General features: G+C 43.4%; 1 protein-coding gene across 11 annotated transcripts in view; it reads left to right on the top strand.

The window, feature by feature from the left end:
• PSD3 (pleckstrin and Sec7 domain containing 3) overlaps nucleotides 1-15,734 on the top strand; it is a 585,012-nt gene that overhangs the window by 455,386 nt on the left and 113,892 nt on the right. For all 11 annotated transcript variants that reach the window (XM_059909726.1, XM_059909725.1, XM_059909723.1 and 8 more), the window contains one exon: nucleotides 1,670-1,813. In XM_059909726.1, coding sequence (XP_059765709.1) covers nucleotides 1,670-1,813 — 144 coding nt within the window. The remainder of the gene's footprint in view (nucleotides 1-1,669; nucleotides 1,814-15,734) is intronic.

Here is a 15,734-nt window from a genome sequence, read left to right as displayed (position 1 = left end):
ATTTATGCCCGTAAGAACCACTTGGAATTTTTATTTCAGTGGTGAAAATAGATTTAAGAGGTATGATTTTAAAATGCTTCTGTTTTGAGATTATCTCCTTGATTCTTGCTTCATGAAGGTGATGAAGCTGGAGTAAAGCACTGCACGTTGAATTCCGACATTTATTTGACTGTGAATAAACTGTACACTATAAACTATAAACTGTGAGCCACTGTACTTACAGATCTGGACTCAACAGAAAAATGGGTCCAGTGTTTCAGCAGCCAGTTCACAGAAAAGGAATTCCAGTAAACATACGAAAAGATGTTCATCCTCACTTGTAATCAGGATGATGTAAATTCAAATCATTTTATACCCATAAAATTAGCAAAAATTTGCAAGTGTGATATCAAATTTTGGCAAGGATGTAGAAGAATGGGAAGTTTCAAACCTACTGTGGAAATGTAAACTGGTGGAAACACTTTGGAAAACAGTTTAGCGTCATTTTAAAGATGTACATTTTCTAAAACCCAGAAATTTCAGTTCTTGGTGATCACAGACAAACTTCAGAGACATTGTGGGTTCAGTTTCAGACCACTGCAATGAAATAAATATCTCAATAAAGCAAGTCACACAGATTTTTTTGGTTTCTCAGTGCATGTAAAAGTTATGTTTACACTGTACCCCAGTCTATTAAGTGTGCAATAGCATTCTGTCTAGAAAAACAATGTATATACCTTAGTGAAGAAATGCTTTATTGCCAAAAAATGCTAACCATCATCTGAGCCTTCAGTGAGTTGTAGTAGTAACATCAAAGATCACTGGTCACAGACCACCATAACAAATATAATCATAATGAACAAGTTTGAAATATTATGAGAATTACCAAATGTGGCACAAAGACACAAAGTGAGCAAATGTTAGAAAAATGGCATCGATAGACTTGCTTGACACAGGGTTTCCACAGACCTTCAGTTTGTAAAAAACTCATTATCTGCTAAGTGTGATGAAATGAGATGTGCCTGTGTGCTATAGGGAAATTCTTTCTCATATTCACTAGGCAACATGCATAAGAATGTAGCATCATAGCAGCCCAGAGAAACCTGAAAACAACTTAAATATCCTTCAGTAAAATTTGAGGTTGAGGGAAGTCAGAACCTCTACTATTTTGGAGGGAAAAGCATAGGTCACTACATTTTTTAGAATAGCAGCTTTCAGAATAATTATTTCTTGATAGCATTGCTTGTCTCAAAAAGGAAAAAAAAAATATGCAGGTAGGTCTTCCTCTGTAGTGACAGACAGGACAGCACTGCTGAGGACGTGAAATGCAGAAGCCAAATTGTGCAGCCCTCAGGATGGGTGCTTGACTCTGCAGCCGGTGCCTTGCCTGCTTGAGTATCTCTCAGGAGGCCTGGTCTCAACTCCGTGGCAGTTACTCCTGACACAGGGCTATGAAAGCATTTGGTTTTATGACCAGGGGCCTGGTTAGGGAGGCTGGCCTTGGCCTTGGTTGCCATTTTTCGAAGGTACACGTGGACCCTGGCCTGAGAAAGTTGGTAAGATGTGGCAGCAGAGGCATGTTGGACTGTTTTGATGAATTAACGTCATTCATCATAAGGGATTTTTTAAAGTGTGCTACCGTTGTTTATTGATTTTTCTGGATGCTAAATGGCTTAATACTTTCCTGCAGGAGGAACAGCTGAAATCTCACGAAAGCAAGCTGAGGCAGATCACCACAGAGCTAGCCGAGCACCGCTCCTACCCACCTGATAAGAAGGTTAAAGCCAAGGAGGTGGATGAGTACAAACTCAAAGATCACTATCTGGAGTTTGAGGTGTGTTGAACCTAAATGTAATAATTGCCTGTACCTGAGCTATTTTATGATTTTTTCCATGAGGCAGGGTTTTTTTTATACTTACTGTAACTGTGGGCAATGTACCTTGACCCTGCCTCTCCCTGGGGAGCTCTGTGCAGGGTCTAGATCATGGTGGCCCCTCATGTTCGTGGTTCTGTTTAAGCGTCAAACAAGCATCAAAGAATAATTGCCAGTTTATGCACTTAAAAGCAAATAGCCTGCCTGTTGGAATAGCAGGTGCTGGCTGCGAGACAAAAAAACAACAAGTAGATGGACATGCCAGGGTGGGCAGCTGCTTTCTCTGTTCCTGCACCTCTTCCAGCAGAGTCTTAGTCAGAAAAAGTACCGCAGAGGAAATGAGCTACAGGGCGACATGATGCTTTTTCCTGCTGCTAGGCAACAGATGCATTTTTCCTCTTACCACTCACTGCCCTTCACAAGGAGGCTGATAAATTAAGTTGTGCACATCCATATACTATAGCAAGTGTGGCCATTAAAAGGGATGGGGAGGATCCATAAACTCTGGAAAGACAGAAAATTTAAAAGCAAGTTGAAAGCAGTATAAATAGTAAATGTTACCTTTGGCTAAATTTTCTCCCAAGTTAGCGTCAGGGTTATGCAGGATCCTCTGACTCTCCCCCTTCAGCAGCCACTTTAAGACACTTAAAGTATCTCTTTTTTTAAGTACGTAACCTGTAGTCCAAAATGAAGAACAATTATCTTTAAATTTTTTACATAGTCTTTTTCTGTTGAGTGTGTTGAATCCATCTTCAGCTATTCTTTTTCATTGTAGCTCTAGTCTATTCTACTTATTCATCTCCTTCTTTCCCATCTTACAATCATGTTTCTTCCTTGGGCTTGAAACGTAGCATCATCTGAGCACCCTCGCCCTGGCCCCTGCCATCCCAGGTCTGATCAGGAGCCGGATCCCAGCGCTCGGCCTCTGCGGTGTCCCTCCTGTCCCTCGCTTGCCACCGGCGTTGCTTGTATGCCTCTCTGCCCAAGTCCTGGGTTTTCATGTGTCACCTGAGCCTGGCGGCTGCTTCCTGTCATCAGTTCATCCTGCATGCTCCTGACAGTTTTCTAAGGCATGCTTCTGTGCGACAGCTGCCCTTGATTTTCCCCACAATTTACCTTCAGACAAAGTCCAATCCTTCGTCTGAGAGGATTCGGGTTCCTCCTGTCTTTCCACAACACGGGTCTTCCCACCACGACCTCCATGTATATCAGTCACATTTCTGCCCACTCTGCTCCCTCCAAACACGCTTTTATGCCTTTGTTCATCTACTTTATTCTGCCCCAAATGCTCTTCCCCTTATTTCATTTCTGAAAGTGCTGTTCATCTTCCAAGATGCAGCCCAAATCCCTTCTATGAACAGCCTGCTCTAAACCTGCTGGTTACCGTCCTGCACGGTGGCTCCTGTTACGGTGACTTCAGGAAGTCTTTGCATCTATGGCTTCCGCGCCAAGGCTGTGAGCCCTTGGAGTGCAGGGGCCTCAGGTCCATTTCTAATCTCTGCTCTGTGCTTGCTTTTGGTCTGCACAGGATTTCATGGAAGCTTTTAAAAGTCTTTTCCTGAGTTATAAAATTTCTGTTACAAAATGTGACATTTGGTCCCCTGCAGATCCATGTACTACTTTTCTTCATGGTTAAGCAGGTCCTTGCTCTGGGCAGATGAAGAAAGATCTTTTATTAAAGGAGAAAATTTATTAGCTAAAACTTTGGAAGCCTTACCAGCAAAAGACTTGAAAAAATACCTTTTAAAAAACAAAGAAACTAAGCAGCTCATCTATCCCCACACTTGTTCATTCTTGGGAGATGGGAGTTCTCAAAAATCAATCACAATTCTTCACACGTCTGGAGTGGCTTTCAGCTGTAGGCCCTTTTAGTTTCACACGTGCTAATTAAATTTCCCAGCACCTCAGGCCCCTGCTGCCAGCTCTCAACACCTTGCCCTGAGCCCTTGGCTCAAAGGCTACAAGTCTGTTCCCAGGAGGCAGGGGCGGTGGCAGGACCATAGAAGGGATGCCACTGCTAGAAGCACTCCCTGCTTTTGCATCCACTGTGGTACCCCTTTTCTGAAAATGTAACCCAGCAAAAGCCAGCGTTTTCATTTCCTGACATGAACTTAGACCAGCCTTTGTGGAGCTAAGTCTTACTTCCATCAAATTGTCACATCAAGGAGCCTGAAGATTGCATTCCAGGACTTTGGCTCATTAAAATCTTCTCGTATGGTAATATGTCAGGCATGCTGGATTGTCTGTCGAACTGCGTTGACCTGTGTCACCAGAAAGGCAGATGGGCACCTCACTTCATAGAGGTTATCTCAAAAAATTTTTGTAATCTTCTTTTTTTAAGTGAATCATTATTTTTCACTAATTTAAAATTGAAGTACTGTACCCTTCGGGGTCCACTTGGCTGTTATTTCAGCCACCAGAATTTGTCTTGTGTGTGTGCCTTAGAGAGACTCTGCAGAGAATTCAGTGCTTGGCTTTTTACAGCCTTCCCTAGCAGGCTGCTTTATTTCCTGAACAGGAGGTCTGAATGTTACTGACCGTCCTATGTACTTTGTTCATTGCTCTATCCCAGCTTCTGGAATATGGACTGAGTGCTTGATACATATTTGTTGAGTGAATAAATGAAATTTTGTTATTGAGTATAAAAGATAACATCAGAGGAAGTGGTTCCCTGAGAAAGCTTAGTAGCTCCCCTGAAAACGAATGTGATAAGCAGGCAGCAGTGTCTGCAGTTCAGTGTGACCTCAGATGGGCAGTGACAGGAAGGGGAGCTTGAATCCCATCTGCATCCTTGTCACCAGGGAAGAACACAGGCGGGAACCTGTTCTCTCACCTGTTCCTGTAGTAAGGGACTCCCTGTGGTTTCAGAGCAGTTCTTGTAATTTTCACATCTTGGTAAGAAAAACACCTTTATTTTGTTAGAATATTAAGCTGTTGGTAGTAACACTGGGGTTGTTTCTAACTTAATGTGTTTCAGTGATTTATATCCCAAGTTGCTTTGAGTACAAACAGTTCTTCATAGCGGGCCAAATTCACAGCTCGTTCTATGACTTAGAAATTCTCCAAACCCTGACTGACAGTAAATGATTAGAAACTCTGGTAAATAAGAAGGTTCAGGGGTTGGTTTTTGTTTGTTTGTTTTTTGTTTGTTTTTTTTTAACATCTTTATTGGAGTATAATTGCTTTACAATGGTGTGTTAGTTTCTGCTCTATAACAAAGTGAATCAGTTATACATATATCCCCACATCCCCTCCCTCTTGTGTCTCCCTCCCTATCCCACCCCTCTAGGTGGTCACAAAGCACTGCGCTGATCTCCCTGTGCTTTGAGGCTGCTTCCCACTAGCTATCTGTTTTACATTTGGTAGTGTATATATGTCCATGCCACTCTCTCACTTCGTCCCAGCTTACCCTTCCCTCTCCCCGTGTCCTCAAGTCCTTTCTCTTGTTTGTTTGTTTGTTTGGTTTTGAAGTCTATAAAAAGTCTACAGAGAACAAGGAGACTTCCATCAATCTCAGCCTTCGCCTGTAAGAATATTCACTAGTACTGTCAGCAGCAAACTCCACGCAGAATGGCTGTTAGGTGACCAAGTTCATGCCTCTCTCTCTTTACTGCCTATTCATAGGGGGCGGGGAGGGGTGGCATTGCTTTGTTGTTGATTGAATTGCTTCCCCAAGCTGCGGCTGTTACTTGTCTAGAAGAGTTCGTGTGGAGTCTGATCTCACTTTTGAAAGGGTTGTTAGGCATCACAAGTCTGTGTAAGAAACTCACCATCATTTCCCAGTTTCAAAAAATAAATATCAGAAATGGCCTCACTTCCTTATAACTTATTTCTACTTTATTTAGTTCCCTTTTCACTTAAAAATGTTTAATTGATCTCCATCTTTCTAGTACATTTGGAAATTTATCAGGATGTGGGACAGGTGGGTGGTTTGTGTCACATATAAAAACTTACAAAGCTCCAGCCACTCGAAGCACAGTAGGCTGGGCTGTGCCCGATGCTCCTGGGCCCTTTAAGAAACAGCCCTTGCTAGCACTGTACTTGGCCCCAGAAATTTGTCTTTATGTCTCTTTAGCAGTTAAAGTGAAGATACTGTTTGATCCAGGATGTTTTTCATGTGACGTTTAAGATGTTTTCAGTGGCATAAGTTATTAATTCTTAGACCTGAGTAGGGAAAGAGAGACTGTAGTAGCAACCCAAACCTGTGAGAAGCATGACTGGGCTGTAAGAGTTTGCTGAGGAGGGAGAGATTCCTGAGGGCAGGCTAACAGAGGCTTCCAGGTTCACTGCAGAGCCGGTGGAGACCTGGCGGGCAGCACCAGACCAGTGCATTTCATGGGCCAGCAGACCTAAGGTCAGAATGTTTTCTTTGGCCATCGCAGTGCTGGATTTGTTTTCACTGAGATTTGAATGCGTTTAGGGAAGACCTGCAGGGTCCTCCCCACCACCCCTTAGTATATCAAGCCTAGCAGGCGTCCACATTTGTGTTGCTGTCCTGGCGCCTGAGGGCGGTTCAGTTTGCCATCCCTATACAGAGGCTGCAGACGGTTGGATATGCTTTGTGTCTTAGATCTTTGAACATGGGCTTTGGAATCAACTGTCTCTTCGTGGTTAGAAAATGGATACTTCCAGGTACATGTGTTCTCAGGTTCCAATCCAGCAGGAAAAGAAGTCCACGTTCCCGATGGCTCTACCCAGACGCAGAATAAGTCCCCTTGGCTGAATGGGCTAGAAATCAGCCACGTGCACACTCCTGAATTTCGACCTGGAGTAGCACATGCTTATGGCTTAAGGCAGGCAGGGCCCACACGAACCACATGGCTGGAAGCTCAATTTTAGAAACAACAAATGTCCATTCTAGTAAGACATGTAAATCTCTTGGGACGGAATATTTTAAATCTAGAAAATCTAGGGCATCCTTGAGGCGTGATGCATCTTTTTCTGAATTTCTAATTTTTGGTGGCATGTAAAATGGCGCGATTCCTTCTGAAATTGATGTATTTGACAATAAGAGCACATTCCATACAGCGCCGTTCAGGAAATTCAAAGCAGCTCATGTCAAGGAGCGCACGTAATATGAATTTCTAGGTGTAAGCCCTCAGTTTTATCGTTGGGTTATTTGTTGCATGGTGGGTAGGTGGTGGTTTGATGTATTTCTTTTTGAACAGATTCTCTGCTTGTGATCTTAGCTCTGCTCCCTCAGATCGCTCAGTCTTTGTCAACATCAGATAAATAATTTTCACGTGACGGTCTACTTTTTCTCTCACAGGAGCAGTGCAAGGGCATATATCAGTGCACTGCCAGCTGCCACAAGGCTAACCCACCTCTGAAACAAGACGATCTAGCTGTTAATTTGTGAGTGGCCTTGTTTGTAAAAGTGCAGAGGTAGCTGTGGTCACCGTCTTTCTCCCTAGCGAGGGGAGAGTCTCAGTCTCAGTAACAGAGCCTAGCCTGGAATCCAGCACCGTCTCCTTTATAGAAAGCATCACAGAGGTGATCCCCAGTCTGGATCTGAGAAGCTAAGATGTGGCAGGTTCATAGAATTCTTGGGGAAGTTTAGGAATTTTCTTTTTCTAGTAGAAGACTAAGCGTTAGAGTCTAGAGACCCAGGTTCAGCTGCTGCCCAGGCATACAGGTCCAGTTAACTACAGAGACAGGAGTCTTGCTTTGCCATTTGGAGTTGCATCTCGTGTGACGCGATGAGTGAGGGCTGCAGAGCTCTGGATTTTCATCTGTAAAAGATGATGCACGCTTCTGAAGGGAGGAGAAGCTTAGCAACAGGATCCTTTGAATCACATTTTAAACAGATGATTGAGAAGCAGAACAAACAGCCAGTCACAGGACCCGCAGTGACTCTGTCCCTAAATCCCTCCTTACGCCTGAAATGTCTGCTCTGAGGAGGGTCACTGCTTTGGGTGAATGTACTGTCTGCCAGAAAAGGGCAAATACTTGCAGTTATAAAATAGTAAAATTAGGAAAAGGGATGGACTGGAAGTTAGGAGGCCACTTTAGTCTCATCCTTGGTGTGTTTGGTACCAGTTATCCTTGCTGGACCTCAGTTTCTGGCTGTGGAGGTGAGATGGGATTGGGTGAACTAACCTATAAGGTCACCTCCAACTCTGTATTTTTGATGCAAGATACATACTAACAGCAAATAGTTTATTAGATTAACTCACTCTCACAATGGTCCCTAAAAGTGTTGTTAAATGTAAAACAAGAATAGTTCAATTTGGGGCTATCAGGGGATCTGGACCAGCTCTGTCCAATAGAGATATAGTACAAACCACATATATAATTTTAAATTTTCTAGTAGCTACACTTAAAAATAAAAGGAAACTGGTAGAATTAATTGTAATAAGATGTTTCAACTTAACACAATATGTCCAAAATATTATCATTTCCACGTGTAATCACTATAAAATATTAAGATATTTGACGCTTTTTTCTTCCTAAGTCTTCAAACTTTAGTATACCTTTACACTTAGGGCACGTGTTGGTGTAAGGTGGCCACATTGCACGTGCTCAGGAACCGCCTGAGGCAGTGGCTCCTGGGCTGCTCAGTCCCCCAAAAAGCCAGCCGGGACTGGGAGGCCTGGTCACAAGTGGGCTGCAGGTTTCACGCATAATGGAAGAGGTGCAGCTCTTGTGCACCGTAGGACTCTACAGTAGTTTGCAGACGGTGTCGCTTCTGTCTAGCTGCTGTGCTGTGCCTGTTGTTTACTGTTTTGATTGTTACTTCTGGGTGGGGATTCAGTAAAGAGGAGGCCCACCTGGTGTGAGCGCTGTCACCGCAGTGACTTGTGAGAAGGAAGTGCCCCTTCAGTCTCCCCACAAGGCTATTCTCATGCAAATAGTGTGAGCGGCCTCCTTCGCAATTGCCTTGGACCTTTTGGTAAGTGACCCTCCCATCCGTTGGTTTGCTGACTGCTGGTACTGTCTGCCCTTTCCTGTGCTAACTGTTTTTTTATTTTTACCCAGAATACTTTATCTCTGTCTAACTACTTTAGGTTTCTTCCTACTACTTTCCATAAGAATCTGTATACTTTTGATATAAGAGTTTTAAAAACTTGTGTGCTTGAGCCCCTGCTCTGAGATGCAGAGGCTTTTTGGAGGGAGCAGGCTACTGCAGTTCTTTAGGTGCATCTAGTTCAGAATTACTCAGTAGACTTATAGTGAAAACTTAAAATGTTTTCAGAAATGTTCTTCTGGAAATATTAGGGAAAAACCATATGCAAAAATCCTATGTTTGTACAAGCCTTCTCAGTACAGCCCTCACCGGAAGGCTGGAAGCAGTTCGCCCAGTCACGGACTTGTCGCAGGAGCACCTGTCTGCCTGGACAGCTCCTGGAGGTGTGGCTCGTGTGCACGAGGGACACGTCGGGGCCTCTCACCAGGGGTTTCCTCCTGACCAGGTCTGGCCTTTGGCCAGTTTGTGGACAGAGTCAACCACAGCTAGTTTCCCATGTGCCTTGCCCTCCCCGGACCAGCACAGTGTCTTCATCCATGTGTCATGCTTCCCTCCTTAGAGAGTCCTGGGAAGTTTATAGCTGCCCCTCATTCTGCCACTTGTGGAGCCTGAGACTGGAGGGGGCGAGGGACTTGCTGAGGCCTGGTCGCTCAGTGTTCTGATTCCACGGGTTGAAGATACTTTACCAAGACAGGCTCAGAATTGGACACAGAACTGGTGAGATGGAAGAGAGATGTTTGAACTGGGCCTGCAGAAGGTGCAAAACTGCTTTGAGCTCAAAAGCAATCAGTGTATCTTAGGGATCCAGTGTCCCGGGAAGTCAGGGGGGGAAGGTAGTTTACCTTCAAAGCTTCCTCAAATCCTACTTTAAAAATTTCCTAGAAAGACTGACCTGTCCCCTTATGACAGGCATTGGCGTTTTGGGACCTGTGCACGTGACAGGCCAGCTGCCACAAAGAGTCGCGGGAGCGTGCTTCTGAGAGGAAGCGTGTGCGACTTTAGGGAATTCCAGTACAGCCAGAAGCACAAACTAAATATAAACCAAGGATTAAAAGTGTGGCCTGTATAAGAATGTTGTCATAACAAACTAAAATTTTGTTTTAGATGTGAGTTCCCTAAGGAAAAACTTAGTGAGAGACAAACTTCTATCCCATAGGAGTTAAATTTAGCCTCTTATCCAGATAAATAGTGTTTCTCTAGCTCAGGTTACTTGTCTTGGGTATGTAGAAACTTGACTTCACATCTCTGTGTTTCAAGGGACAAATTTTTTTTCCATTAAACTTTTTAATCCCATTGATCCAGAGTTAATTTTCTTTTTCCAGTTAATTTTACACTCAGCTATTGTCAAAACCTTCATGCAAGGGCCACAGTGGGCAGGGCCCCCAGAGCCAGGAGCCTGGTGCATGGCAGGTCTGCAGGACTGACCCATGGCTGGGTGGGAACTGGACAATTCTTGAGTTTTCCACCTAGAAAACAAACTGTGTTCTATTTTCTAAGTGAGCTTTGTGGACTTTTAAATTGAGAATTTCGAGTTTAATTTCTAAGAAGAGAAAAAAAATCTGGGTACTAATACAGACTGGGTTTATAGAAAGGGTTTCGAGAGCTGGAGAAACAAAGTGTGAAGAGTGAGAAAGGCAGCAGCGTTTTAAAAATTAGCTCTCAGAATTGGGAAAGCTCTCCTTGACACCCAAGTCCTGTTCTTCTCCACAAAGGCTGCGATGTTGCAAAGGGAAAAGCACTGCAGGGGATCTGCCTGTCTGGGCCTGGCAGCGGGGGGGCCCTGGGAGGGACAAGCACGACAGGGGTGGCCATTGAGCCCTCGCTGCTCTCTGAAGGGCCTGTGGGAGCTCTGGGGGCAGAGACCAGACGCCTTCGGAGCATCAGACCAGGACCACAGGATGGAGACAAAGACACGCTCAAAGTGCTTTCTACAGACCCAGTGCTTTTTGTCCGTATTAGAGTTTTTTGACCTCTTCTGCTTATATTATTGTTAGAAGTAAGCTTTTTATTTTAGTTCTGTTTTTAATTGAAGTCACAAAGTTCATTTAGAGAGCAGTCGAGCCAAAAGGTAGACTGAAATGAAACAATAGAATTCACACTGCCTCAGATTTTCCCAGAAAGCCACGAATACAAACTATACAACCTAAAAATGTGTGTATTTGCTATATTTTGGCAGTGGGTTACCATTACATGCAGAAGCCTGATAGGGGAATGGCATAGGGAAAAAACATTAAAATTTTATTTTAAAAATGTAAGTCCTTGCATAGCTTTCAGATAAGAACTTATAGAAAGCTCTGTGTTTAATGTATTGCTTTCTTAAGTTAGCAGGTAGCGGAGGGTGAGCCAGCCGGTCAAGGAGAAAGTCTGCAAGTCAATTCTGCATCGTCCTATAGAATGCAGAGTGGGGATGAGCAGTTTCTTCTAGAGCTCCTTGTTTTGTTGGCTTGTTTTAATTGTTTTGGTTTGTTTGTTTTCCAGTGTAGAGATCTAGGAGCAAAAAGTGTTTTGCTATGTACATGACATTATTGGTGTTCTTCTCCTTTCATTTTAAGCTGGCCTTTTACCCAGCCAGCTGACATACCCAGGAAATGTCAGGAGGAAATGTATTCAGGACTTGATTGCTGGTGCAGTGAGGTCTGAAGGCAAATGGCAGCCCTAAGTTAGAATTGCCGTTGCAGTTTTCTTTTCATTTAGGCTGTTACTATTGTATTCATGTATCAGAGGTCAAAAGGAGATAGTGTTATATTAAATGAAATGAAAAATGGTATGCAGAGCTCAAGAGGAAAGAAACTGCTCGATGAGATGTGGATGTGATTAAACTTCTTTTCAAATAGTAACAATACTCAGGATTTTTTTTTTTTTAGCACTTAACATTCAGCCTAAGCCACAGCTTACCTGGCCTTGGATACCGTATTGTTTTGTTCCTTCCTAGTAAGCATTGCTGCTAGTGGAAGGGATATTTTTCCTACATGCTTGAGAAGTATTCTTACAGGTGATTGAAGACCAACTTAATAAATTAACGTTGCAAAAAAATGTAGTAAGGAGGTTACAGAGTGAAGAAACAACTTGATTCTAGGAGAAAAAGAAGCCATTAAGCATTTGAATTGTCTTTGGCTCTTGGCGGTCACAGAAGGTTTTGTGGAAAGCACAAATCTTACGAAGGAAGTTAAGGGGGAGAGCTTGCTGAATGGACAAAGCCACAAAAGCAGTGTTCAGATGCTTCTCTGCAGAGAGTAGCCACTGAGCTTGGATTTGGTAAAATCCCATCTCAATTTTCTGATAGTGGGATCAGCTCACACATTAATACCGCTATGAATCTATTCATACTGTCGGAGAATCTCTGAGCAAGGAAGCTGAGCATACAGCTCTGAAATTTTTAAGAATTGATCTGAGAATGAATCCACAGAGACTACGACAAAACCTTTAATAACGGGGCTTCCCTGGTGGCACAGTGGTTAAGAATCCGCCTGCCAATGCAAGGGACACGGGTTCGAGCCCTGGTCCAGGAAGATCCCACATGCCGCGGAGCAACTAAGCCCGTGCACCACAACTACTGAGCCTGTGCTCTAGGGCCTGCGAGCCACAACTACTGAGGCCGTGTGCCACAACTACTGAAGCCTGTGCACCTAGAGCCCGTGCTCCGCAACAAGAGGAGCCACCGCAATGAGAAGCCCGTGCACCACAATGAAGAGTAGCCCCCGCTCACCACAGCTAGAAAGCCCGCACATAGCAACAAAGACCCAACACAGCCAAAAATAAATAAATTAAATAAATTTTTTAAAAAGGGAACAACTGTGAAAATGATTAAAAAAAAAAAAAAGACCTTTAATAACATGACCAAAGGCAATAACTGTCCCCAGAGCACATCGCATTCTCAGGCTCCCTCTGTCCTTCCTAATGAAAGTACACCCTGGAAGGGCCACGTAATGAAAACTAGCAAGGATTTAGGAAAGTGAATCAATGCCATAGTTAGTGGCCACCTGCCCCCAAGACTGCTCTTTTCACTGTCACATTGCTTCCCACAGACTTGCGTTCTGCAGCCCATCTTATCTTTAACGTGCCCGATCTGGAGCGATATTCATGCTTGCACAGTGGTTACTTTGTGGCATGAATTATATTAATTAAAACATTCATGGTTTTTTGTTGTTTCTTCTTCCCTTTTTACTATCTGCTTATGAACATTATGGTCAGAGCAAAAGTGTAAAACCTCCATATTGTTATTATTTACTTGTTTAGTGTCAGCAGCAGGTTCCCTCCCATATTAATATTGATGAGGTTGCTACTCTGCCCCACAGAGCTTAGAATCTTAGGTGAGTGTTGACGTATTTACCCAAGGGTAAATGTGATCCTGGTGCGTTACATATAAGTCAGTGCAAGAGTCATCAGGCAAAGGAATTCACGTATAAATGACCATTGACAAACTCTTATCTTTTTTTTTTTTTAACATCTTTATTGGAGTATAATTGCTTTACAATGGTGTGTTAGTTTCTGCTTTATAACAAAGTGAATCAGTTATACATATACATATGTTCCCATATCTCTTCCCTCTTGCATCTCCCTCCCTCCCACCCTCCCTATCCCACCCCTCTAGGTGGTCACAGAGCACCGAGCTGATCTCCCTGTGCTATGCGGCTGCTTCCCGCTAGCTATCTATTTTACCTTTGGTAGTGTATATATGTCCATGCCACTCTCTCACTTTGTCACATCTTACCCTTCCCCCTCCCCATATCCTCAAAGCCATCCTCTAGTAGGTCTGTGTCTTTATTCCCATCTTGCCACTAGGTTCTTCATGACCTTTTTTTTTTTTTTCCTTAGATTCCATATATATGTGTTAGCATACTGTATTTTTAATGGATGCTTTCATTAGAAGGTAAATTTAGAGGCTGCCCTTCATGTCAGAATGAGATCTAGTCACTAACAAATGAAGAACCACCACACCCCACACTCCAAAAGTCCAGTTTTTCACTTTTTTTTTTAAAGCTCTAAGTGGGTAATAAAATTTGGTCTTCATGTACTACTACATAAGAGATGCTCAGAAAATATGTCTCTGTTTTATGAACCTCCAAAGTATGATATAAACTACTTTTCTTTCTCTGTAGAGAGAGAGCCCCAGTCTTAAGTACGCAGCCTCAGCGCACTCTGCAGGGTTTGCGCGGGTGGCGTCTTGACAGCCGTGGTCTGGATGTGGGGGGCATAGACAAGTCTTTGCTGAGTGGTGACACTCAGGGTCAGACCTTAGCATTTTTGTAGAAAATATGGGAATGGGGAACACTGGAGGTGAAAGAGCATCCCCTAGAGGCTACTGACGGAGGGGCTCATCAGGCATCTACCTCTGCATCTATATCCGTCGTTTTATTTTTCTAGAATTTGCCACATTGAGAGTTCAAAATATGTTTTCTATTAGATATGAGAAATTTATTTTCTCATTTATTCCTTCTTTCCATTTATACACTCATCAAATGTTTACTTAGTGTGTACTCTGTGTTCTCTGTGCTGGGGATATATTAACAAACAAAAGCCAAGTCCTTGCCCCCGCCCCCATGTGATTGCATTCTAGGGTTGGCAGGGGGAAGATAGACAAGATTGTTTCATGAGCAAACTCTAAGGCTCATGGTGAGAATGCTAAGGAGAAAAATAATGCAGTGACCAGCGCGAAGAGCAGGTGTGGCAGTTTTAGGTCTGGATGACCAGGGAAGGCCTCTGCATAAAGGAGACATTTGGGTGAAGACCGAAAGGGGTGACAGAGGCCAGGGAATATGCCCTGTGGGTTCCTGGGGCCATGCTTCTTGGGCAGAGAGAGCAGCAGGTACTAGAGGTCTGGAGCAGGAGTGTGTCTGCTGTGTTCAAGGACAGCCAGGAGGCAGGGTGACTGGCACACAGCGTGCCCGGGGGGAGCAGGAAGACACCAGACTAGGGGGCGGGGGGCGGCACTGATGGGGGTTTCCTAGGCCAGGGTAAGGATTTGGGGTTTGGAAGGGTTTTTAAGGATGAGAAGCCATTGGAGCATTTTGAGCAGACGACACTTACAGTTTAGCCCATGACTCTCTTTCTAGAAGAGTATGCGTGGGGCAGAGAGGGAACAGGGGCACCGGAGAGGCAGCCGTCGCAGTTCTCCAGGCAGAGGGTGACGGTGCTTGGTCCAGACTGGAAGTGGTGGCAGCAGAGAGAAGGGTGTGCTTCTGAATTTATTCTGAAGATAGAGGGACAGATGGATGTGGGATATGGGAGAAAGAAGAATCAAGGAGCAAAGTTTTTATTGTCAAATTTCCTTCCTCAGGATTTTAGAAGTATCTCCAGGCTGCTCCCTAGTAAATACTAGTATACTAACTAATCATTACCCAGATCCAGAAACTGCTATAGGACAATTTGTTGGCTAACTCTTACAATCTTGATATCCTACGTGTTGTAGGCTTATAGGGGAGGACCAAGAGAACTGTACTCTAGCACCCATGGCGAGCAAGCAACTGGTATAAAACTATTAATGGAAATAATAAAATAGTCAATGGATTTAATACTTATTATGTGACCACAGTATGGCTTAGAGTGGAATAACATCCATCAATAATTTGTTGAATATTCAGAGAAAACCCAACAAAACTACGTTACACCAAAGCCTATTAATTAAGCATATCTTTTCCTAAATAAAATTATGACAGGAAGTGCGTGTACAGCTCAATTGAGATACTGTTTTTTATTGAAGTACAGTTGATGTTGCATTAGTTTCTGGTGTACAGCAATGTAATTCAGTTATAAATATATATATATTCTCTTTCATATTCTTTTCCATTATGGTTTACTATAGGATATTGAATATAGTTCCCTGTGCTATGCAGTAGGTCCTTGTTGTTTATCTATTTTATATATAGTAGTTATATATAATATTTGCTAATCCCAAACTCCTAATGTATCCCCTCC

The sequence above is a fragment of the Balaenoptera ricei genome, chromosome 21 (genome assembly GCF_028023285.1).
Source record: "Balaenoptera ricei isolate mBalRic1 chromosome 21, mBalRic1.hap2, whole genome shotgun sequence".
Lineage (NCBI taxonomy): Eukaryota > Metazoa > Chordata > Mammalia > Artiodactyla > Balaenopteridae > Balaenoptera > Balaenoptera ricei.
Note: the sequence above shows the minus strand (reverse complement) of the source record. Positions and strands in the feature narration are given on the sequence as shown.